The 25,118-nt window shown below is 40.5% G+C and overlaps 1 protein-coding gene across 4 annotated transcripts in view; it reads left to right on the forward strand.

The window, feature by feature from the left end:
* Positions 1-25,118, forward strand: part of LOC149451185 (serine/threonine-protein phosphatase 6 regulatory subunit 1-like) — a 280,567-nt gene that overhangs the window by 115,193 nt on the left and 140,256 nt on the right. For all 4 annotated transcript variants that reach the window (XM_089691024.1, XM_089691026.1, XM_089691023.1 and 1 more), the window contains exons 7-8: positions 2,546-2,659; positions 13,890-14,055. In XM_089691024.1, the coding sequence (XP_089547150.1) occupies positions 2,546-2,659; positions 13,890-14,055 (280 nt within the window). The remainder of the gene's footprint in view (positions 1-2,545; positions 2,660-13,889; positions 14,056-25,118) is intronic.

Consider the following 25,118-nt stretch of genomic DNA (forward strand, 5'->3'; position numbering starts at 1 on the left):
AGGACAGTGTATAGGAGTTGAGAAGGGAGGTGGAATGTACTTTTGGTCTGCACATACTTCTGACTCCACAGAGAGAAAACCACTATCACAAACTTCCCCAGGGGTTTAGTATGAACACCTTCAATGACACAAGGTAGGTTGCATGGAAAGCCTTCTGTACCCACGGTTTCATGAGAGCTTGTATTATGCTCAATAGGCAGCAAAATAAGCTTAAGCCAGCACACACCACACTAAGAAAATATATCAAACATAAAACAAGCATCCCCTATTCCATAGCTGCTGACCCTGCCAGTGTGCAGCTGACTTCACCATGGGCTGACTGCACAAAGACCTATGTCCTGAACCAGAGCTGCGAAATACAGCTAAAAAAACCACACTAGGAGGGCTTAAGAGGTGAATGTACCCTTCCACTCCAGATCTATGCAGGCTTAGCTAAAAGGAGTATAACCCCTAAACAGTGAGTTGTGACATACAAAAGAAAAATGCTTTGTCCAGTAGTCTCCAATAATTCCACAGGAGCAGTGCTCCAAAGTGTAAAGAGCTAATCCCCCAGGATCATAGCTGGTAAGTATACATTATAACAATGTCTAGTGGAACATACAGATGAAATGAATATAAGCAGAAGCAAGTTAAACAGGTAAAGAGATCTGAATGCACGAATATCTGCGGATGCCTGCCCTAGTGCCGCAAGTAAGAGTGGACCGAGGTGTGATTGGAAGCCAGTATCAGTAATGATTGAGCCATGTAGCAGCAGCTGCTGGTTTATCAAAGAAACAAACTGTGTCTCCATCTTGAATCTGCAACTTGCTTGGATACAATAAGCTATATTTTAAGCCTTTGGCTCGCAAACATTTGCGAATGTCACTGAAGGAACCTCTCTGTTGCTGTACTTCTGGTGCGTAATCAAGAAAAAGAAATGTTGACGTTGACTGTTTCTGTTGATGTTGACTGTTTGTTTCTGGCAAGTAACAAGTTGTGATAACTGTAATTGCGTAAACTGAGTAAGAGTGGTCGAGGCGGAGCCCCAGGGAGTGGAGAAGGGGGGGGGGGGGACTCTGTGTGTATGCTCAACCACAAACCTGGGTGGGAGTTCAGTCAGTCCAAGGAGTGTGATGAGAAAGCTTTCTGAAAATACTGCTGGTCTGTTACCTTCTGCCCTCTCTGGAAGCCCCAGGATTCTGAGATTGTTGTGACGTAGTCTATTTTCAGTGTCAGTTGCTTTCTCCTGTAGGGCTTTCACTTGGGGTTGTAGTGCATGAAGTTCAGTAGTATCAGAGTGAACGTTGTCTTTCACCTGGGAAGTCCTGTCCTCTCCTTTTTTGAGACAAGATCAGAACTTGTCCAGGTCATATCTGATGAAGCTGATGTCTGTAGAAATAGGCAATTTTGGCTGCGACAGTCTACTTGCATGCCATGATAGCTGCCAGGTTGTCTGCTCCAGAGGGGCCTTCAGATTATGTCCTCGGGCTGGGTCTGTGTGCTCTTCGACATTGTGGATAGTGACGAAAGTGAAGACCTTGAGGGTAAGATGGCTGCCGCTGGAGAAGAGTGTGGAGCACTCACTGGCGGTTTAACAGCTTTCTTCTTCCGTGGAGACATGCGGTGAACCGCGGCTGGTGGCAGAGTCTTCAGGAGGACACACAGCAGCTCTGTAGAAGGAAGGCAGGGTAGGAGGCTCGAGCAGAATCCATAAAGGAGTGGAACTCTAGTGCCGTGCGACTGTCTTCTATCACACCCCAGCCACAGAGTTTATTTGAAAACTACAGTTGCTATCAGGAAGACTTGCTGACCTTTCATCATGGCCTCGCAGAGGGGTACCAGGTGGATAACTAACTAATTTCAAGAGCTTACACTTTAAAGCAGCCTTTCTTAACCAGGGTTCTGTGGAACCCTAGGGTTCCTCCAGAGGTGGTTAGGAGTTCCTTGAACAATGAACAGCTTCTGCCTCCCAGATATATAACCACTTTCAACAATTTTGTTTAGCTATCAGTAATGGGTGGATTCTTCTCTGTGACCACAAATGTAAGGAGAATTCTTCTAAGTAACCACACTAATGTACGATGAACTTTTTATATAGTAATCATTAGCAGGGGCTCCCTGAACCGGGAACGTTATTTCAAGGGTTTCTACATGTTAAAAAAGCTTGAGAAAGGCTGCTCTAAAAGATAAAATACCTCAGTTTATTTTACTTACCTGTAAATTCCTTATCTTGGAGTACAGTACAGGACATCGGACACCCTCCCCTTATGTTACTCAGCATTGCTTCCTAAAAACTAAAGTCTCAGAGTGGGGCAGGGTTACAAGGGTAAGCCCAGGGTGCATGTCCAGCAAAGCTTTGCCAGTGTCCAGTCACTTGAGGGTAGATGTGTGTGTTCTGTAATGTACCAAGGTATGGAATTTACAGGTACAGTAAGTCATGTTTCCTTTCTATGCGTTGGACATTTATGGTGCCTAAAATGTATGCTTTGTTTTTGTAGTATTGTGTTGTATTTTGTGATTTTTGTTATGTATATTGCTGAACACTTTTTTTTTTTTTTGTTTACAGGCAAGAGGCCATTGAGCAGCTTATCAGCAACATGTTCGATGGCGAGCATAATGAGTCTGTGATTGTGAATGGCATCCAAGTGCTTTTGACACTACTGGAACCACGTAGACCTAGGTAGGCTACCAAGTATGGGCCTGTTCACAGAAGCTTTCAAGTGACAAGTATACACTCCTTTTCAAAGCATTTGAGAATTTTGCTAAATGTTTTTAATCATTTTGTGGTCTTTTTGGGGAATTAAAAAAAAAAATGTTCAAAGCATTTTACAAGTATTTTGCATATTCATTGATTAAAATTGGAGCCAAAAATACTTGCTTATGTAAAGGAAACTTCTGGTATTGGGGAGATTTGCAAGAAACCTCTAAGCACACCTCCAATCAATCGCAAATAAAAACACTCTTAGTGCTCCCATTAAAGCATTTCTCCAACATCTCAAACAGCTGTGAAATACTTCTAGTGTGAATAGGTGCAAAGGAACTTTTTAATGCTTTTCGCATTTTTCTATTGCTTCAAGAGGGTGTGTATGTGCATAAATGTATTTTTACTCTTATTTGCCTTCTGAAAGTCCCTTCTTTACCAAATGATTAGCGATGACCTTTATAAAAAAAATCCACTTTACCACTTGCCCTCCAGCGGATTTTCCCCCCTTCCTGACCAGGCCATTTTTTGCATTACAATGCTGCGTTACTTAAACTGACAATTGCGCGGTAATGCAACACTGCACCCAAAGGAATTTTCTTTGCTTTTTTTCCCCACAAATAGAGCTTTATTTTGGTGGTATTTGATTGCCCGTGCATAATTTTTTTTTTTTTTTGCGCTATAAAAATAGAAAAAAATAGTCCACCATATACAAGAATAGTATTTTTGACTTTTTGCTATTAAACTTGTCCAATAAAAAAAATTTAAAAATCAAATTTCACCATTGATTTAGGGCAAAATGTATTCTGCTACATGTTTTTTGCTACAAAAAAAAAAAAGAAAATCTCAATTTGTGTAAATTGGTTTATGTGACAGTTATAGCGTTTACAAATGGCAGTATATATACTGTAATTTTTTTTTTATACTAGTAATGCGGGCATTCTGACACTGGAGGGAACTGACTTGGTGTCACTGACATCCCCAGTGACACCGATACAGTGATCAATGCTAATAAAAAGCACTGACACTGTACTAATGGCACTGGGCAGGAAGGGGTTAACATCTGGGGCAATCAAAGGGTTAACTGTGTGCTGTGTTTTTTATTATGAGGCTGTGTGTGGGCTTTCCACTGTCCGGGACCCGGTGATTGACAGCCGAGGCCGTGAATGGCAGCACAGGTAGGGCTCATGCGCCCCTCCCCCCCCACCCGGGAATGCAAAATCTTGTATATATACGTGATTTTGCGCACCCCTGTTGCCCTGCAGCAGTATGTCTGCTATAGGGCGGAAGGAAAGTGATTAAATAATATGCTGTTTTCATTCTGTCTATAGCAGGCCATACACAGAATTTCAGATGGTTCTTGAGGAACCAGCTAAAATTTGCTCCATATGATATGTTTGTTCAATTTTCTTTTAAGGAGCCTGTTGGAAAATTTTGTGCCAAACAGCGGCTGCATCCAGTCAAAATACAGTAGCAGCAGTGAGAGATTTGTCCATCTGCCAGCCAGCTTAAAGTGCAACTGAAGGCAAACCTGTCTTTTCCATTTTGGATAAGGGAGGGTTATACCCCTTGTAAGGATTTTTTTTTTTTTTTTTTTTTTGCGATCTGTGGTGCAATAGGGAGGAGTTCCTTTCACTTTTCTCAAAAGTTAGGGAAGTCCTTGTTGTCATCAAGGTTACCACAATTGGTGTCCCTATTGGATGTTTTCCCCTTTATTTCTTTTCTGGTGACATTGACCAATTTAGAATTTCTTAACTCTACAGCACAGAAGACAGCCGAGTTCATATTCATGACAACTTTTCTTATGCATCTATCTTCCTGTGAATGGATACTGGCCAAAAAAAAGACAGGAATCTCCACCCAGGCATAACCCCTCCCAGCTTAGCTGTGCTATTGTGTTCTGAATTCAGGAATACGGGAAGCCTTCCCTGACATCAGAACACACTGATCATATAGCTATATAGAGCTATAGCTGTGGCACTGATTGTTTGGGGAAAAAACAGGCTGGTTGTACAGAAGTCGATCAGTAGAAAAAAAAAAGTTGCCTTTGGTTTCACTTTTAGGAAAGCAAGTCTGATCATCCAGTCCTCTCCACTGTACACATCCAAGGAATGCACAATTGGAAGACAGATTACCTCAGCTGTTTCTGCCTGGACAAATTAGGGAATTGGGCCCTTAATCCTGACTGCCGGGACCAAGGAGAATGGGCCCCTTTACCCTGATATCTTCAATTTCTTTATGTAAGAAATAGGATACTCCTGGTGTGGACATCTCTCCTCCAGGTTCAACAACAAGTTAACAGCTGTTTGTAGAGGGGACCAAGATGCTCTGGTAATTTCCATGACTTCTTTCGAGCTCATGTGTCTTTTCTCCAGTGCAGGTTCTGCCATAATTGCTTTGGCAAATAAAGATAAGAAACCAGTGATTCTCATTGCACCAAACTTGCCCAGAAGAACCTCTTACACAGGCATCCTCAAATTTTTAGGAGACTATCCCTGGCATCTCCCAAACAGGGTCGACCTTCTTTCTCAGGAATCTGTGACTGTCATTCCCGCTTTGTTCAAAGGTGGAAAAACCACTTCCAGAAAAATGTACTGTCATACCTAGAAATCCTTTGTCTTGTATGAGCACAGGCACTTCAGTCCCAAAGAAGAGATTACTTGGTTGTTGCGTATTCCAGTTGGGACTGAAACAGAATTTGGCCTTAAAGTACTCTTTAATGGACGGGTTTTAGCCTTGTCCATTTGGTTCCAAGAACCTTTGGATTTATTTTCTGTTCTATAAACCTTTTGTTCAAGGTATTTCTCAGATCAGACCACCCTTTACAGCACCTTGTGCTGCCTTAGGATCTTAATTTGGCTGCTTCTGCCGGCAGAAATCATCCTTTGATCCCATAAGGGAACTTTGTTTAGATAACCTCTTTTGCAAGGTGGCTTTTTTTTAGTGGTTATTATGTGTCTCTGAACTAGCAACTTTCTCTTGAAAGGAACCATTCCTGCTCCCTTTACAAGTGTAGTCTTTTGCCTCAGGGGAATCTATTGTAGTGAAGACGTTGTCCTTCCCTCAGCACCCCAAAGAGATTGCTCATTATTGTCTGGATGTTCTTAGAGCGATCAGAGTTTATATGAAAGCCACACCTTCTATCAGGAAGATGGTCTGTTTGTCCTTTAATCAGGGCCTCCCAGAGGTGAATAAGCAAATTATTTCAAGTGCCTAAATTCTAAAGGCTAAACACCTCCAGCACTCTTGCTCACTCCACCAGGTCTGTGAGTGTTTCCTGGACATTCCAACATGATGCTTCTGTTTTCCAGGTTTGCAGACCACCACTTGGTCTTCAGTTCATTGCTCATGTTCTTCCAAGTGGACATACAAGTCTTTGTGGATACAGCTTTTGCCAGCATTGTTCTTACAGCAGCTTGCTGAATTGGATGCCAGCATTGTTCTTACAGCAGCTTGCTGAATTGGATGCCAGCAATGTTTTTACAGCAGCACTCTGAATTGGGTCTGTTGTGCCCCTGGGCACAGTTCTGGCTGCCTCGTTATTGTCCACCCTTATTATTTGCTTTGGGACATCCCAGGGTCTATGCCATACATCTAGAAAGTGTCCTTTTACAATTAAGATAGGTTATTTTGACTTGCCTGTAAATTCCTTGCTTGGAGTGCAGTACATAGGACACCCTCACCTCTGTGCTTGTGTTAGGGCTCATGTACACTGCAGCTGATAAACTCACGTTTAGGAGCTGTTCAGCGTTTTTTTCAGCAGCTCCTGAACTCTCCCTATTGATTTCCTCTGTCCATGCACACTATGTCGTTTACAGGCAGTTGAGTTTACAGTCATTTTATTGAACGCAGAAAACGTACATTCAGGAGTAGATTTTATCAGCTTTTCAAACGTCCACGGCTAACCGCATTTATAAGTGTTTGCTTGAAAACTTTTTTTTAACTCTTCCATTTCCAGATGGTGTCCAGCGCCTTTTTTTCATCATGAAAAATGCATGCAAAGTGTTTTCCCGGTACTCAAATGGACCTGGTACACCATACTTTGAGGTTTTGCATTAAAGAAAATATGTTAGAAAATATGCTGCAATAATTTCTGCACAGAAATTAGCTGGAACACATCCAAACACCACATAAAATAGATGGCTAATCTCAACAAACACTGCTCTCTCTGCTTTTGCTCTCTACGTCTCTCAAAATGTCCGAAATCGTTAATTTTTCACTGTTTTTCAGTGCATTCTGGGCATTTTGGAAGGTCTCCTGAAGTTATCTTAAAAAAAAAAACTAAAAAAAAACTTGTAAATGCGGTATGCAAACGCGACTAAACCAATGTTTTTTAACCTACATTTTCCGGCAGTCAGTTTTGCCATCGTTCAGAAATGTCCCATGTACATGGAGCCTTACACAGCTTTCGTTGCTTAAAATCTGAAGTCTCACGGAGTGGGGCAGGGTTAGGCGTATGCTCAGTGGGTGTGTCCAGCAATGCTTTGCCAGTTTCCAATCACTTGAAGGTATCCGCTTATAATCTAGTGTCTATGAATATCCAGCCCGTGTTCTTTACTCTATTCCAAGATATGGAATTTACAGGTAAGTCAAAATTAATTTTATTTAACTGGAAAATGTGCCTACCCCTGTACAGTCCCTTGCAAAAATATTAACCCATTGTGGGTTTTTTTTTCTGTTTTATTGCATTGCAACAATTAAAATACATTTTGGTGCTTTGTACCATGCGATGAACACAACATGCCTACAGCTTTGAAGATGTTAAAACATTTTTGTGACACAAACAATAGTTAATAAATATTAAAAAAACTCTTCATTGCATGTATATATGTATATGTTTACCTCCTCCCTAAACTCGCATTGGTTAGTCTGCATTGCTTATTAGAAAAAAGGTCTCTGAGTGCTGTAGGGTTATAGGGGAGACATTTCAGAGGTGTGTCCCCTCAAAGGCTTGCCAATGTCCAATTACCTGAAGGTACGAGCCTATAACCCATCGTGTATGAATATGTTGCCTGTGTCCTGTACTGTGCGCTAAGATATTGAATTTACATGTTAGACAAAATTCCTTTGTCGGCATGAAAAAAGCAGGCTCTTTCCCTCAACCTACCCAGCCAAGCAAAAACTTCCTTATCCTAGTAGTTTACCACCCAAGCCCTAACAGTGGGAAGTCCTTCCTCCCATACCACTGGAAAGTCCTTACAACAGGTGCAAGTTTGTCAGGCTAGGGGGAGAGTTGTATCCTTGACCGTTCAAGGGACATGGTCAAGAGAGGAAACCAAGCTCCTCATCAGTATCCTGGAACTCAGATTGGTCAGGTTGTCCCTGCAGCACTGTACACCCCATTTAAAATGACACCCAATTCGAGTGCAGTCAGACAATTCTACCACAGTGGCATATATCAACTATCAAGGGGGCACAAGAAGTCTGTTTGCTTTAGAGTGTATAACTAGCAGACCAATTATCTCAGCTGTCACCTCTTGGTTCAAGGACAACGGTTTCTTCATCCAGATGTGTGCAATCTGATATGCCATGGATGGGGAGGATTCTGCATGTGGACTTTCTAGACTCCAGATTAAACAAGCTACCTCCTATCTGTTGCCAGAACCAGGGATCCTCTAGCCCTGGCCTTGGATGCTCTAATAATCTCCTAGTCTCTGTTCAGGCTTATTAATGCCTTTCCTCCACTGTGACTTTGGCCTTGCCTGTTCCTCAAAATAAAGTGAGAGAGAAAAGAGTTAATTTTTATTGCTGCAAAGTGACCCAGAAGAACCTGGTACACAGATATTCTCAGACCTCTAAATGACAACCTCTGACTCCTTCCCAACATGCCAAATCTGCTATCTCAAGGTCCTCTACTCCATTCTGCTTATCAGGCTCTGGCTTTAATGGCATGGCTGTTGAAACCCAGGTCCAAAAGGATAGAGGGATTTCTACGTTGTTGAAAGCAACAAAAATCACTTCTAGAGAAATCTATTATACTTGGAAATCGCATTTTGCCTGGTGTGAACACAGCTAGTTCAATCCTAGAGATTACTCTGTGCCTTGCTTTCTGGCCTTCCTGCAAACAGGGCTTGACTAGAACTTGACTCTAAACACCCGTAAAGGACAGGTATCCAACCCATTTCAAAAGCCTCTTCACACTCCCCTGCAAACTCCCCTTGCTGGAAAACATAGGATTCATGGAGTGGGTTGTATTATAGGGGAGGTGCCCCAGTGAAGCGTGGTCTCAAAAACTTGCAGGTTTCAACTTATGTTCTATCTATCCCATACACCTACTGCAAAACAGTAGGCTTTCCAATCTATAAGAACTATCCTCCTCTGTTCTTTGTGGATAGGCTCTTTGCCTGAAATAAAATAACTGTATGTGACCTTTACTGCATCTTCATATTCATGTGCTACTTAGTGGAGAGTTCCGGAATTGGGAAGAACTATCTGACAATACACAATTGTCAAACGCTCTGCTTTGCATTATGCTGGTTTCTAGAAAATATTCTGACATCAGTTAAACTTTCAAAAAGATGATTTTTTTTTTTTAGTTTTTAAGGGTTTGTACAAGTTATTTTTTTATTTTTATCAGGTTCAATAGTGCTGTCCTGACTGAAGGTGGGGCCAGCTCAAATGAGCTATAAAAATAACATGGCAACAGGACTCCAATTTTATATCTAAATATGTAGCTTAGAGCTGGCATACAGTACTGCAGTATGTGGTGGTTTATGTAAGGATTTCTTCTACTTATAAAGGGCGTGTCCCTTTCCCTTAGATGAACTATTACAGTGCCTCCAGCCGTTAAAATACGGCAAATATTTAGTAAACCAATAATTTGGACACCTTGATAATTTGATCACCACTTATTATACCTTGAATTCTTTTAGCCAGTATGATTTCGTACCATACACACAAAATTTGCCTTATAATAGATAAATATAAAAATGTATTTATGTACAAAAATTATATATATATTAACACAAAACGCAAAAGACTGGTGATAAATGAATATTGGTACACACAATCAAAGATATACCCTACCAATGTAATACACAATAATAAGGTTTCTGACTAATTACATCAATATCACAATTTCTAAATGATCTGATTAAAATTAAATTTATTAATAATTAATAACTTCGAGTATCTCAAAGGTTATATTCTCACAAACCGTGGCCATAGGATTGAAAGAAGATATTCTCTGATAAAATATACTCTAATTATTAATATTTAATAAATTATGAAATATGAAAAAAATTATAATATGGCACCAAACAATTTTTAACAGTAAAACAGGATCTCTTTACATATATATATAACTACCCAATATAGTTGTAATACACTAAGGTAATTCTATGACTCTACACAACAGAGAAAATAGACAATGCAAAAGTAAATGAATAGTCTCACCACACCCGGAATTCAGACTATGAAACTCTCCCGTGGATCAGCTGGCAATGGAACGCCTTTAGAAATGATATCACAGGGCAAGTGATAGATATTTAGTATGGGAGAATGTAGGAAATTAGGAGTACAGAGGTTTAGCAATTTAGTAAAGTTTGGAAGTTTGAAAGGATGGAAGAGGGGTTATAGAGAGGTCTCTTCAGATGTCTTCAGATTCTTCTCATGAGGTCTTTCTTCAGTCAGGGTTTTCTTTTGATGAGGTTTTTCTTTTGATGAGTTTTTTTTTTTCTTAAAGGTACAAGGGCTTTTATACCAACTAATCCATTGTTCTAAGATACCTTCCCACCAGGCTTCTTGATTGGCTAGTTGAGAAATGTGTGTACATAAGCTATTTCTCACCTGCCCGCCAGATGGCAGTCTTGTACCATAGAACAATTTGAGTATTTGAGATGACTCATACCTCGGGTGGAATTTTAAGGTAATTTCAGAGATTAAATATACGTCTTTTTCCAGATATATAAGTGATCATACCTATAGTGTTCTAAATAAGAACCATGGAATATATGTGTATATTCAGTCATTCCTCCCTGAAATACAAGCTTGTGTGAAAGCATCTATTTCCTGATGAGACATACAGCTGAGGCTAACTTACAATATATCTTACTTTTCATCATCTCAATACTCAAGTTAGTGATATATAATTCCCATTGCTGAATATTTGGTGGTGTGTGAAACCTTTTCTTTATAACATCTCTAGATACTATGCTTTTGTAGTAATATCTTTGTAGTTAGATACATTCAATTTTTTTTAGCTTTAAATGTCCTGAATTTAACTTATGTTTCAGAACCACATTTTCTATGGGTAGGGAAAAACTCTCTGTTTGCCTGGCTCTTGTATTGGAGTCACAGTAAACAACTATTAATACTTTCACCCTTGGTGGACAATAGCATATTGTGATAGTTTGAGAGGTCTGTTGGTTTATCACACTCTGCAAGGTTTGGGTAAGCTCTCAGACAATCAGTTTGGTTCCTCTATTGTCATGTCCAGACCTTGTATATGTTTACCTGCTATCGAAGTCTGAATAATGGTGTTTGACCACCTGTAGAACTTCAAATAGTATATTGTCTCTAGGAGGAAAAAAAAAAATTCCTTCACCCATCGTTTACATTTCTCTAGCTAGATGGTCATTCGACTTTCCAACCAAGACAAATTAACCCTTAACATCCGGCTATGCTGACTTGATGTTATATAGGATTATGTCTTGATAAAATCATGTTTTTGAGACATAATTTCAAAAGGTCCACAACAAGTAAGCTTGCATAGACCCATGAGTGGCTCTACAACAGTCAAAATGCAGTAGACAGAAACAAAATTGAAACACTTTGAATCCACAGCACGTCCTGGTCACATACAGCCTAGGTCTCCCAAATACATTTTGGTGGACAAAATGGTATGGGTTACTAACAAAAATATAGGAGGAAAAAAAGATTGTATAGGGAAAGATGGCAGGTAAGGGAGGGTGGGGAAAGTTGTGGAAGGTAGAAATTAGTGAAAGGAGTGGAAGAGTAGAGACTGGGAAAGAAGGTAAAACCTGTAGAGGGAGAATCAGGAGTAGGATATGTAAAGGAGTGATTATGGTACAAGAACACATAACAGATGATACATATGGTAGGCGACATAGTTACATGTAACCTTTACGAATGTTTAATGGATTGGAGCAGAAAGTATACTTGTATGGAGTATCTTCATGACTGAAGGCTGGTGTTAATTGCTTGTCAGGTACCATAGGCTACATGGATAGTGGGCACGTTAACCAAACAACTGAAGTCCTGAACACAGTCTTTAAGTGATAGGGTTAATGAAGAATATTTGGTTTATGAAATATTGAAATTGTTAGTAGCCAAATGAGTGAGGCTTGGTGTCCCATGTGAGACGAGGTATGAAAATAGTTAATGTGAGGCAGTGGTATTAAGACAAGTCTTTTGAGATCTACACTAGTAGAATTTTTAATGAAAATTTGTCCCAAATGTCTCAGTACGTTGAAAAGTCATTTGAAAATAGTTCAATATTTCATTTTTTACAATCAATCTTAAAATTAATTGACTGTACCGAACAGAAACGCTTACACTGAAATTCGTATGTTCGAGTAAAATTTCAGTCCTGCTCGTTTGCATTTTGTCATCACTGCGGTCGAAAACGAGCACTGAATTCTGCTAGTATATACCCAGCTTAAGAGTGACTAGTTGTCTTGTATAAGATGTTAATGAGAAAAATGCAAAATAAAGTTTGTAATGATTCTTTGTAATAATGCCTCTAGAGCTCTCCTGCAGGAAATATTTCTTGGATTTAGTACAAAAAATTGAAACAGAAGTGTGCTTAAACACAATCTGATATTAATCTGGTCTGAGTTAAAAGTTTGTAGTCCCTTATAGGAAGGTTTTCACCCTTTTTCATGGATCAAGAAACCTGGCACAAGATATTTGTAAAGCTTCACCTGTTGGATTTTAAATGTACCTAGCAAGTTAAGGTCACCCGGCTGGTGGAATATTTCTGATCTTCCAGCTGTAGTAGCAATTAGTTGCAAAAGGTAGCCCCATTTATATCAAACTTCATGGGTTTTCAGTGCTTCCGACAGTGGTTTAAACGTTCGGCATATGCAAAGTAAGGACTTAGAGAGGTCTACTAGTAACAAAAAAAAAAAAGTGCTGCCATTTGGGTATGTTGGTGTTAGGATTTGGATGACTGTTAGGGGTTTTCAGGTTCCCCATGCATGCTTGTAGGGGACAAAAGAAAAGCGTAAACATCACCTGCTTGGCATCTGAACAGGGAGCTGTAGATAAGCACATCCTACTTTGCCAACAGTTTGCCACATCCCCTTCCCAAATACATTTTGAAAGATTGATGTTACCAGGTTCTTTTCCCCCTAACTTGATGACATCACGCTCAGAAAATGCATTTAGATGGCAAGACACTCATGGGACCATGCATTATGTGCTTCTTGACATTACTTCCTTTTTAAAGCTTAACTCCAGGGAAACCTCTAAATTTGAAGGTGAAATGCCTATATGGACAGTTTTACCTGACTAAACCTGGCCGTACATTCATCTGTTTTTTTTCTGGCTGATTGAAAGAAACTGACTAGACTCTCCATCCATACTTTTAAGGTAGATGGCGGAATCATTTCTGAATCTTCTCCGTAGTGTTATTGTATTCTGACATCAGGGACTCCTCTGCTGTTGGATAACACTGACCAGCACTTTCACAAATTTTCTTTCACGAGCAGTCGATCAACTTCTCACTAATGGGAATGGCCATAGATGGATCAAAATTCGCCTGGTCCCTGCTGAACTGGCTGAATTTCGATCTATGGCCAGCTTAAGGGTTTGGACTTCTGTCCGTTTTTAGTCCTGAGATGTACACAACTCTGCCTGGGGCACAGCCAACAGGATAGCATTGTAGACTAGACAGTGGGAAACCGAGGCCCTCTGCTCACTAAACGTTCTGTTCAATCACCATTTTTCTTTGTCAGGATTTTCACATAGTCTACCTGATTGGCTCCTGGTGCTAACTTTCTCCCACTCCCAAGTGCTGCTGTACGGGGGATTGCAAGGATCTACAATAAAGTAAATTTTCTTGTACTTAAGATTGCATTTAAAAAAAAAAAAGTATACAATTTCATATCTGCATGTATTTAATCATTAAATCTGCAGAGTTTCAATTTTCAGGGGTTCCTAAGCTTTTTTTTTTTTTTTTATTATTATTTTTTTTTCTTTGTGTATTTTCTCTTTTGACTCCTGTGTATCCTTGGTTCTTTTGCAGAGCTGAGCTGGGTGGATTAACTGCTTTCTACTGTACCCTGGAAGGGCTTGAGATGGATGCCGCCGGATTAGATGGATCCTCGAATACCCAGGCCAGTTTAGGCACACTTTTGGCTATTAAACAGCGTTTACCAGAATTTCATCAACTTCTTATTGACCCACCTAAGGTACACTTATATGCTTGTAACTGTGACGTATGTAGTGTTTCAGAATAAAAATATCAGTCATAACTTTGCGTTACCAGTGTAATTCTGTTAATTGTTTTAGAACAGAGAAGGATTAGAATACTCTCTCTATGGCTGCCTAGGCCCCTGTTGTGGAGATTTTTGTTCACTTCTAACAGGAAGTAAAGGAAAATCTTCTTAATGGGGGTACTGACACAATTAAAAGGCTCATGGGACATGTGAACTTTCCAGGAAACAGCTGTGAGGCCAGGGTTACATCATTAGTGCCTTACTCAACCAGAAAGTGGAAAAACAACTGTAAGTAAAAGCAGTAGTGCAAAAGTAAATGTTCTTCGAATGAATGTAAGATTATTTCTTATCAGCCCGCAGAGCTGTATGCTGATGTGATTTTTAGTGAAAGGGGGAGAGATCCACTTTAAAAGGACTTAACAACTGCGACCATAAATCCTCTGATCATCGGTCGCATGGATAGGTGATTGTGGCATTGGACTTTAGCTGTAAATGGGCTGTTCTAAGCCTTACTTACATATTTTCCTGCTTTCTGAATTAACCAGAAGAAAACCTGCTCCCTTTAGATTGCTGTGAGACTCTGGATCTACCAGAGCACCTTGAGTGGCGCTATATGTGGTATAGGGTCTAGTGAACAAAGCAGCAGCTGCAGCAGTCTTTAAGTGGCCAACTTGTGAATAGTGTCATAACTAATAGAGCTTACTGCTGTGCCTATCCAAGAACAGAAATGCATATAGCATACTTGCAGCTATGGCTTTACAGTTTCACCAGATGTCACTGAAGGTACATGCACTGAATGGGTACTTGCAGGCAACAGCAGTCTTTTCAATTGCACAAACACTTCGCGATCCTTAGAGCTGGTAGTACCTGACACTGTCAGGCAGCATGCTTGAGTGGTAGCAGCTGTTAGCAAAGCCTGATGCTGCGATGGGTATGGTTAGAGGACACAGGATGCTGTGATGTCATTCATGATGTCAACACATTTTACCCTCCCTAGCTCACTTAGTTCATACCTTTGCCAGATTTCAGGATCCCTTCCATCTGATTTGTGACTCCCTCAGGGTCCCTTCCCTCCACTTTCCTCTCAAGGGCATTTTTTTTTTTCTGTTTGATAGAATTGCCTCTTTTATTGAGACAATGGAGACAATGGAATGTGGGGCTCACACGTGGACCTCTTCAACATTTTTTCCAGAGTCGGAGCCAGAGTGCCCCCTGGTGCCTTCTCCTTTTATTGTAGGTGGACAGATATAGGAATAATTCCTCAGATCCAGAATTTTCATAACAAGGATATGCTCTCTGCTGAGCTTTCCAGAAAACTCAGGGATACTATTGATACTCTTATTAATGGGGTGTGCTCATGCCTGTCATTGGAGTAGCTAGAATCTGCTAGCCCAGAGCTCTCTAGCTTAGAGTCCATTAAATTGGCCAAACTTAAGAAGACCTTCCCAGTTCATTTGCGGTCAAAACCTGTTCTGCAATTCCTTGCCATCCCTGCCTCCAACTAGTTATGGCCTCCTATAGTCGCTGCCTATGCTAGCCCCGGATCCATGATCCTTCTAGTTTCTTCTTTCATGTTTCCTTTCTGATTCCCTTTTGTTTTAGTTTCTTTTTCTTTTCTTCTACAAAGGAGTAGCTGTGAATATAGTATACTTGGATTTTGCAAAAGCTTTGACACAATTCCCTACACATAGCTAATGTACAAGGTAAAGTCCTACAAGGTTCTAAAATCCATTTATAAATGGATAGAAACCTTGATAAAAGACCATATTGAGAGGCATGGAGCTGCTCAGCTATGAAGCAAGATTAACTGACCTAAATTTATTCTCCCTTGAGAAGAGGAGATTAAGAGGGGGGAGATATGATCAACTTGTGTGTGTGTGTGTGTGTGTGTATATATATATATATATATATATATATATATATATATATATATATATATATATATATATATATATATATACACACACACATAATCCATACATATAGTGAACTTAATTAAAAAGGTTGATGCTGCGCTACTCAGAAAACATAACCTTGTAGCAAAAATATTTTTTTTAGTAGACACCCCACAGGGCACTAAAGAATTAAGTAATAATAGTGACAGATAAAAAAAATCACATAAGCATAATGAACCTGCAGTGATATAAATGAATAAAACAAAAATCCCAATAAATTGAAATATAGACACAAACACCCAGCTGCCTCAAAAAATGTGCAAAAAGTGACCGAGCAATACAAATGTCCAGAGTAATAAATGAAAATAATTAGCAAATTTGCCTGTGAAATTATCAAAATAACTTAAAATGGTGCTTAATAGTGACAAAATACTTGAATGTGCTGTAAAAACCAACTGAACCCTCAAAGTGAAATCACATAATATTCATAAAAAAGTCCCAAGATGTGCAATAAAACAAAATCTTCAGTAATCTGTGAATCCACCAGCGAGCACCGCTTGTGCTCCTCCACCAGCTAGCATGCACGCTCACCTCCAACTTTTTTACTTACTACTCTGGGGAGGTGATCAGGATTTTTTTTTTTTTTTTACAACCTATGATTGCTTATAGCAGTGATTTTTCACTGCTGTGAGCAAGCATTTTTACTTAATGAAATAATTCGGTGTGTATTGTGATTAGCTGTGATTGGCTGGGGTTGCACTATAAACAAAAAAAACGACAGTTTTGAAAACAATATTTTTGAATTTTTGCTATAAAACACATCCAATAAAAAAAAATTCTTCATAAATTTAGGCTAAAATGTATTCTGCTACATGTCTTTTCTAAAGAAAAATCCCAATATGTGAATCCCAATACGTGTAAATTGATTTGCGTGAAAATTATAGCGTCTACAAATGGTACTATATTTACTGGAATTTTAATTTGTTTTTATACTAATAATGGCGGCGATTAGCGACTTTATAGTGAGACTGCGGCAGGTATTCTGACACTGGGTGGGAACTGACTAACTGCCACTGACATCCCCAGTGATACTAATACAGTGATCAGTGCTAATAAAAAGCACCAACACTGTACTAATGACACTGGGCAGAAAGGGGTTCACATCTGGGGTGATCAAAGGGTTAACTGTGCTGTGTGTTTTTTACTCTGTGCACTGTGTTGTGTTTTACTAGGGAGACATGATGTTTTGTATCTCTCTGCTGTACAAAGCAGCATGTCCATGCTGACAGGAGAGAACTGTGATTACACACAGGTCTCTCTCCTGTCAGCTTTGCCCAAAGATCACCGAGTGCTAGCTGGGAATCGCCGGCCCAGACCCATTGATCGACATCTCTAGCCGCCAAAAGTGGCATGGGTAGCGCGGCGTGCTCCCCCTTACCCATAAATGCAAATCACGTGTGTATATACGTGATTTTGCGCATCCCTTCCGCCCTCTAGCAGTACTTTTGCTATAGGGCGGAGGGCAAGTGGTTAATACAAGATTTAGTATCACTTTAAGCTTATTTGTAGGTAAAAGTAGGAGAAACCAGTTTACTACCACTTTAAGCCTTACCAGGTTTTTGCTAAGGCCATCTTTAGGAATAAGGTACTTCAAACTGCATTCAATCTCTTGAAGTTCATGGTTTTGCCAGTGGCTCTTGTGTTCCTGTTGGCATTGTTTTGGTTTGCCCACCACTCAGCTGGATCGTTTGGGGACTTCCCTAAGTCTTAGATTTAAAGCGCCTGTATCCTGCACTGTATGAACAAAAAAATTATTTTTTTTTAAATCCTTCCCTCGGTAAATTCCAATTCATATTGGCTATGTATGTGCATTTACAGTATCTCAACCACAAACAGTTTGCTGAAGACAAGCAGACTAAGAACATGGATTACTGGAACCATGTCCTGTGGTCTGATGAGACCAAGATAAACTGATTTGGTTCAGATGGTGTCCAGCATGTGTGGCGTCAACCAGGTGAGGAGTACAAAGACAAGTGTGTCTTGCCTACAGTCAAGCATGGTGGTGAGAGTGTTATGGTCTGGGGCTGCATGAGTGCTGCCGGCACTGGGGAGCTACAGTTCATTGAGGGAACCATGAATGCCAACATGTACTCACATACTGAAGCAGAGCATGATCCCCTCCCTTCGGATACTGGGCCGCAGGTCCGTATTTCAACATAACGACCCCAAACACACCTCCAAGATGACCACTGCCTTGCTAAAGAAGCTGAGGGTAAAGGTGATGGACTCGCCAAGCATGTCTCTAGACCTAAACCCTATTAAGCATCTGTTGGGCATCCTCAAAGGGAAGGTGGAGGAGCGCAAGGTCTCTAACATCCACCAACTCGGTGATGTCGTCATGGAGGAGTGGAAGAGAACCCCAGTGGCAACAGGTGAAGCTCTGGTGAACTCCATGCCCAAGAGGGTTAAGGCAGTGCTGGAAAATAATGGTGGCCACACAAAATATTGACACTTTGGGCCCAATTTGGACATTTTCACTTAGGGGTGTACTCTCTTTTGTTGCCGCTGTTTAGTCATTAATGGCTGTGTTGAATTATTTTGAGGGGACAGCAAATTTACACTTTTATACAAGCTATACACTCACTACTTTACATTGTAGCAAAGTGTCATTTCTTCAGTGTTGTCACATGAAAAGATATAATAAAATGTTTATAGAAATGTGAGGGGTGTACTCCTGTGAGATACTGTAGCAGCTAAACAATCACCTGAAGGTAGCATATAACTCAAGCAATTAAAAGAGCCTGGGTACTGCACTTTCCTACAAGAAAAGGATCATAGAGAGTGGAGCCATTCCACACCAAGCATCAAGTGTCCAAGTGCACATCAACATCTGTACCACTGTCCCATCAACATCTCACAGTGTACCACTTCACAAAAACATCTGTCAGTGTACCAGTGCCCCATCAACATTGTTGGTGCCCCTAGTGGACCTTCAACATCTGTTAGTGTATCAGTTCACAGACACATCTGTAACAGTGTACCCATCAATATCTGCACTAGTGTCTCATTGCAACATCAACATCTGTCCTTGTCCCTAGCGGACCATCAACATCTGTGTCCCCAGTGGGCCTCCAAAAATGTGATGTCAGGAAACTGGCTGTATAATTTATGCCCCTATAATGCCTAAAGGTGCTCCTTGAATTTTGGATCTCTGTGGCTAGGCTATGATACAATCTCACACATGTGGTATTGCCATACTCGGGAGGAATAGCAGAATGGATTTTGGGGCATATTTCTTAGTATGTCCATGCTTTGTTAGAAAAATCTTATACATCAATATTGTGTTAAAAAAAGTTTACTTTTCTTAACTCATTTCCAAAAACTTGTGCAAAAAAATGACAAAAGACTCATTATGCCTCACAGAAAATACATTGGGGTGTCTGCTTTCCAAGCTATGGTCATTTTGTGGGTGTTTTTATTGTCTCGGCGTTCCAGGGTCTTCAAAAATGTGATAGGTAGTCATGTATGTAAATGCACGATGCATGCTCCTTGAAAGCCCAAAGGTGCTTCTTGGATTTTGGGCCCCTCTGTGGCTAATCTGTGAAAAAATCTCACTTGTGTGTTATCCCCTTACTTGGGAGAAGTAGCAGAATGTGTTTTGGGGTGTAACTGCAAGAGTGCATGTGCCACGTGTAAGAAATAAGTTGTTGAAATGACAAGTTTGTGGAAAAAAAAAAAGACATTTAATTTCCTAATTTACAAAGAAACAATTGAGTACTGTCCGCGATACTTTTTTTATTTGCACTAACATACAATTTTGAAGACAAGCTTTCGAGGTATGTCCCCTTCTTCAAGGTCCAAGCAGTACTATACAAATACTATACTAAAGGTATTTGTATAGTACTGCTTGGACCTTGAAGAAGGGGACATACCCTGAAAGCTTGTCCTCAAAATTGTATGCTATTGCAAATAAAAAAAAGTATCACGGATAGTACTCAATTGTTTCTGTCGCAAATGCACTAATACGGCTACAATCACCTCAAGCTAATTTGCAAAAGAATTGTGAGAACAAACTTTCAAAAACTCACCCTGCTTTTTACTAAATACCTCAAACCATCTACTTTCCAAAAAGGGGTCTTTTGGGTTGTACTCTTCTGGTATGTTAGGGCCTCTAGAAATGAGACAGGCATAGTCAGTATCTCAGGTGTGATCAATTTTAAGTGATACAGTCAGGTCCATAAATATTGGGACATCAACACAATTCTAACATTTTTGGCTCTATACACCACCACAATGGATTTGAAATGAAACGAACAAGACGTGCTTTAACTGCAGACTGTCAGCTTTAATTTGAGGGTTTTTACATCCAAATCAGGTGAACGGTGTAGGAATGACAACAGTTTGCATATGTGCCTCCCGCTTGTTAAGGGACCAAAAGTAATGGGACAGAATAATAATCATAAATCAAACTTTCCCTTTTAAATACTTGGTTGCAAATCCTTTGCAGTCAATTACAGCCTGAAGTCTGGAACGCATAGACATCACCAGGCGCTGGGTTTCATCCCTGGTGATGCTCTGCCAGGCCTCTACTGCAACTGTCTTCAGTTCCTGTTTGTTCTTGGGGCATTTTCCCTTCAGTTTTGTCTTCAGCAAGTGAAATGCATGCTCAATCGGATTCAGGTCAGGTGATTGACTTGGCCATTGCATAACATTCCACTTCTTTCCCTTAAAAAACTCTTTGGTTGCTTTTGCAGTATGCTTTGGGTCATTGTCCATCTGCACTGTGAAGCGGCGTCTAATGAGTTCTGAAGCATTTGGCTGAAAGTGAGGAGATAATTTTGCCCGAAACACTTCAGAATTCATCCTGCTGCTTTGTCAGCAGTCACATCATCACTAAATACAAGAGAACCAGTTCCATTGGCAGCCATACATGCCCACGCCATGACACTACCACCACCATGCTTCACTGATGAGGTGGTATGCTTAGGATCATGAGCAGTTCCTTTCCTTCTCCATACTCTTCTCTTCCCATCACTCTGGTACAAGTTGATCTTGGTCTCATCTGTCCATAGGATGTTGTTCCAGAACTGTGAAGGCTTTTTTAGATGTCGTTTGGCAAACTCTAATTTAGCCTTCCTGTTTTTGAGGCTCACCAATGGTTTCCATCTTGTGGTGAACCCTCTGTATTCACTCTGGTGAAGTCTTCTCTTGATTGTTGACTTTGACACAAATTCACCTACCTCCTGGAGAGTGTTGTTGATCTGGCCAACTTTCGTGAAGGGTGTTTTCTTCACCAGGGAAAGAATTCTTCGGTCATCCACCACAGTTGTTTTCCGTGGTCTTCCGGGTCTTTTGGTGTTGCATTCCTTCTTTTTAAGAATGTTCCAAACAGTTGTTTTGGCCACACCTAATGTTTTTGCTATCTCTCTGATGGGTTTGTTTTGTTTTTTTTCAGCCTAATGATGGCTTGCTTCACTGATAGTGACAGCTCTTTGGATCTCATCTTGAGAGTTGACAGCAACAGATTCCAAATGCAAATAGCACACTTGAAATGAACTCTGGACCTTTTATCTGCTCGTTGTAATTGGGATAATGAGGGAATAACACATACCTGGCCATGGAACAGCTGAGAAGCCAATTACCCCATTACTTTTGGTCCCTTAACAAGTGGGAGGCACATATGCAAACTGTTGTAATTCCTACACTATTCACCTTGATTGTAGTGGTGTATAGAGCCAAAAATGTTAGAATTGTGTTGATGTCCCAATATTTATGGACCTGACTGTACGTACCATAGCTTGTAGACCAAACAAATATAGCTGTATAGATTTTGGTTAAAATTTAAGAAAATAAGAAAAAATTAGTTCTTTGCCCTCCTGAGGATTTACACCTCCCCCCCTTCCTGCCCAGGCCATTGTTTGTTTGCATTACGGTGCTGCGTTACTTTAACTGATGATTGCGTGGTCATGCAACGCTGTACCCAAGTGAAATTTACATTGTTTTTTTATCCACAAATTGAGCTTTCTTTCTTTATTTTTTGCGATATAAAAAAAACCTACAATTTTGAGATAAAAAAAAAATATTTTTGACTTTTTGCTTTTTAAACGTCCAGTAAAAAAATTTAAAAATCAAATTTTGTCATAAATTTGGGCCAAAATGTATTCTGCTACATGTCTGCTAAGCAAAAAAACAAAAAAATCCCAATACGTGTAAATTAATTGTTTTGTGTGAAAGTTTTATAGCGTTTACAAATGGTATAGATACTAAATTTTTTTTTTTACTAGTAATGGCGGCGATCAGCGACTTATAGCAGGATTGTGGCGGACATTTTGACACTGGATGGGAACTGACTTGGTGTCACTGACATCCCCAGTGACACCAATACAGTGGCACTGTACTAATGGCACTGGGCAGGAAGGGGTTAACTGTGTGCAGGGAGTGTTTTTACTAGGGGGCCGTGTCAATGTGCTTCACACTGTGCACAGCCATCCAAAGCAGTGTGCCCGAGCTGACGGGGAGGAGAACTGTTAGTAAACAAAAACAGTCCTTCTCCCCGTCGGAGATGCTCGGTAATCACTAGTCGCCGGCGGTTAATCACCGGCCGGGACACGGTGATTGACAGCCACGAATGGCAGCGTGGGTAGGGCTTGCACGCGCCCCCTACCCGGAAAAGCAAAATCACGTATATATACGTGATTTTGTGCACTCCTGCCGCCCTGTAGCAGTATATCTGCTATAGGGTGGCGGGAAAACGGTTAAGTACCTCTAAAAGAAAAAACTCTATTTGTGTGAAAAAAATGATAAAAATGTCATATGGGTACAGTGTTGCAATTGTCATTTAAAGTGCTACAGTGCTGAATTCTGATTATTGGCCTGGACAGAAAGGGGGTGAAAGCCTCCAGTATTTAGGTATATTTCTTGCTATTACAGTAACTTATCACCAAAGAACAACCCAAAATAAATTCTCCTGCTCTTAGTGATTGCAGCAATACCACATGTGTAGGTTGTTTATCCATAGTAGGGCCCAGAAGCAATAGTGTGCATCTTGCTTTTTTTTTTTTTTACTTTTACCTTAAACACACTGACACGAATTTAAAAAATGTTTTTGTAAAAAAAAATCCTACCAAAAATATACTGACACACTTTAGTTTGTTTACATCTTTCTCCCCTGCAAAGGGAGAAAGATAAAATGTATCGTTCTCTCTATTCAGAAGAGAAAGTAAGCACATGGGCGAGCTGCACAATGGCTGAGGATATCACGGCGATCAGGTGTTAGTACAAAGCCCCAGGGTAGTAATCTGTCTAAAAAAACTTTCAACTTCCATTTCTGTTTGAGTGACCAGCTTTCAGGGATCCTCGCTGGCTTGGAATGCCTGGGTCGCAAGCTTGAGCATTGTCCTTCCCCCTCCTTCCCTTTTGTGGAATATCAAGAGGAGGATAAAGTGTTCGACGATTTGAAATCCTCAGAACATGAGTCCTCTCAGGTGGTGTTTCAAAGTCCCCAGCTGTCTCAGACACAGAAGACCACAGTGGGCTTCCTGTCGGACATATTTCTAACTATTTTGAAATTGCCACTTCGGAGTCCTCTTTTTTCCAAAGTTACTAGGATTGGTTCTTGTCAGCCACCAAAACATCCCAAATCTTCTGTACACCCTCGTTTGCAGGAAGTGATGTTTGTCAATTGGGCTCACCCCTGAAGTGTTTTGCTGAGCATTACCCCATTGAGGAGGAATTAGGGTTATCGGCTGCTGTTGCAGCTATTTCCTACTTGAATAAGACTCTTGACAGTCCTGGTGTATAAGTTTCCAATCCTTAGTCATTAAAAACCTGTCAAAAAAAGACCTGTCCACCGCTCCAAGGTGTTTGCCAAGCTGTTGGCTCCAGTTCTGGTGTTGAGGATCCAGGATATTCTTATTCTGAAATTCCTGAACATCCTGCTTCTCAGGGAACAAACAGCTCAGACGTTGATATCAAATGTCCATCTAGACCTGTCTTTCTCAACCTGTCTTTAACCTTGGAGGAACCCTTGGCAAATAGTTTGAGATTTTCAGGAACCCTTGAAATAATGTTCAGATCTACAGCTCATCGAATATTGGTGAGATCAGTGAGCTGTTGATATAACAATTATTTTTAATCATGGCATTAAATAATAGAACCAATATTAAAACATACCTGTTTATTGTAGTTGTGCTTGTTTTTTCTGCATGTTCTGGATGTTCAATTCTGGGTCAAACTTGAGATAAGTAGTGTAAAGGGGACACTCAGCAGGGCACATTACATAGGATCAGAGCACCTTAAATGGGATCAGGGCATATGAGATCAGAGTGCCTTACATGAAATTAGGGCAAATGGGATCTGGTCACCTTAAATGGTATTAGGACACTGTACATGGGATCAGGGCACCTTACATGAGGTCAGGGCTAATGGAAAGGCAACAATCTCCTTCATTTGCAGAGCTAAGCAGGGAAGTAGCTGTGATGAGTCCTCTTCTGCCGGCCACTCCTCCAATCCTCTCTTTCTGTCCATTCCATGTGACGTCTCATACAAGCTCCAAGGATGGAGAGAAGGGGAGAAGGGGTGGGCGGGGTGCAGCACTGCACAACTACACAAATACAGCCGCTGTAGCTGTGCAGGAGTCAGCAGAGGGATTTGATTACCCATCAGCCTCTTGTGACTGACTGGTAGATTGCCGTAGAACCTCAGTTGAGAAACACTGATCTAGACATGCAGATTCTAGAAAAGTTTGGTTGGGTATCTGAAGCTTGAAAAAGTCTGCTCTAGTTCTGATGTAACATTAGGAGTATTAAGGCTTGGTGCCCGATACTGCACAGGTACTGCTTCCTTAGGAAAAAAAAATGCCTGTGTGTTTGACCCCAGGTGAAATCTCTGAGGTTGTTGGAAATTCCCTTGATTGGGGTCTGCATGAGGATGGTAGTCACTTTTGATACTGTCTCATATGTCCAGTTTCATTCCAGAGCACTTCAACTCAATATCCTCTCAGTTTGGGACAAACCGCTGAAATCCTTGGATCTGACAATGCTTCTGACTCAGAAAACCAGGTCAGCTCTGGAATTGTAGATATCCACACAAATGCTGGAAGATCCTTCCTTCCCATGAATTGGAAGTAATGACAAAGAATGC

This window comes from Staurois parvus, unplaced genomic scaffold (genome assembly GCF_062004578.1).
Source record: "Staurois parvus isolate SC_StPar_1 unplaced genomic scaffold, SC_StPar_1.0 ptg000548l, whole genome shotgun sequence".
Lineage (NCBI taxonomy): Eukaryota > Metazoa > Chordata > Amphibia > Anura > Ranidae > Staurois > Staurois parvus.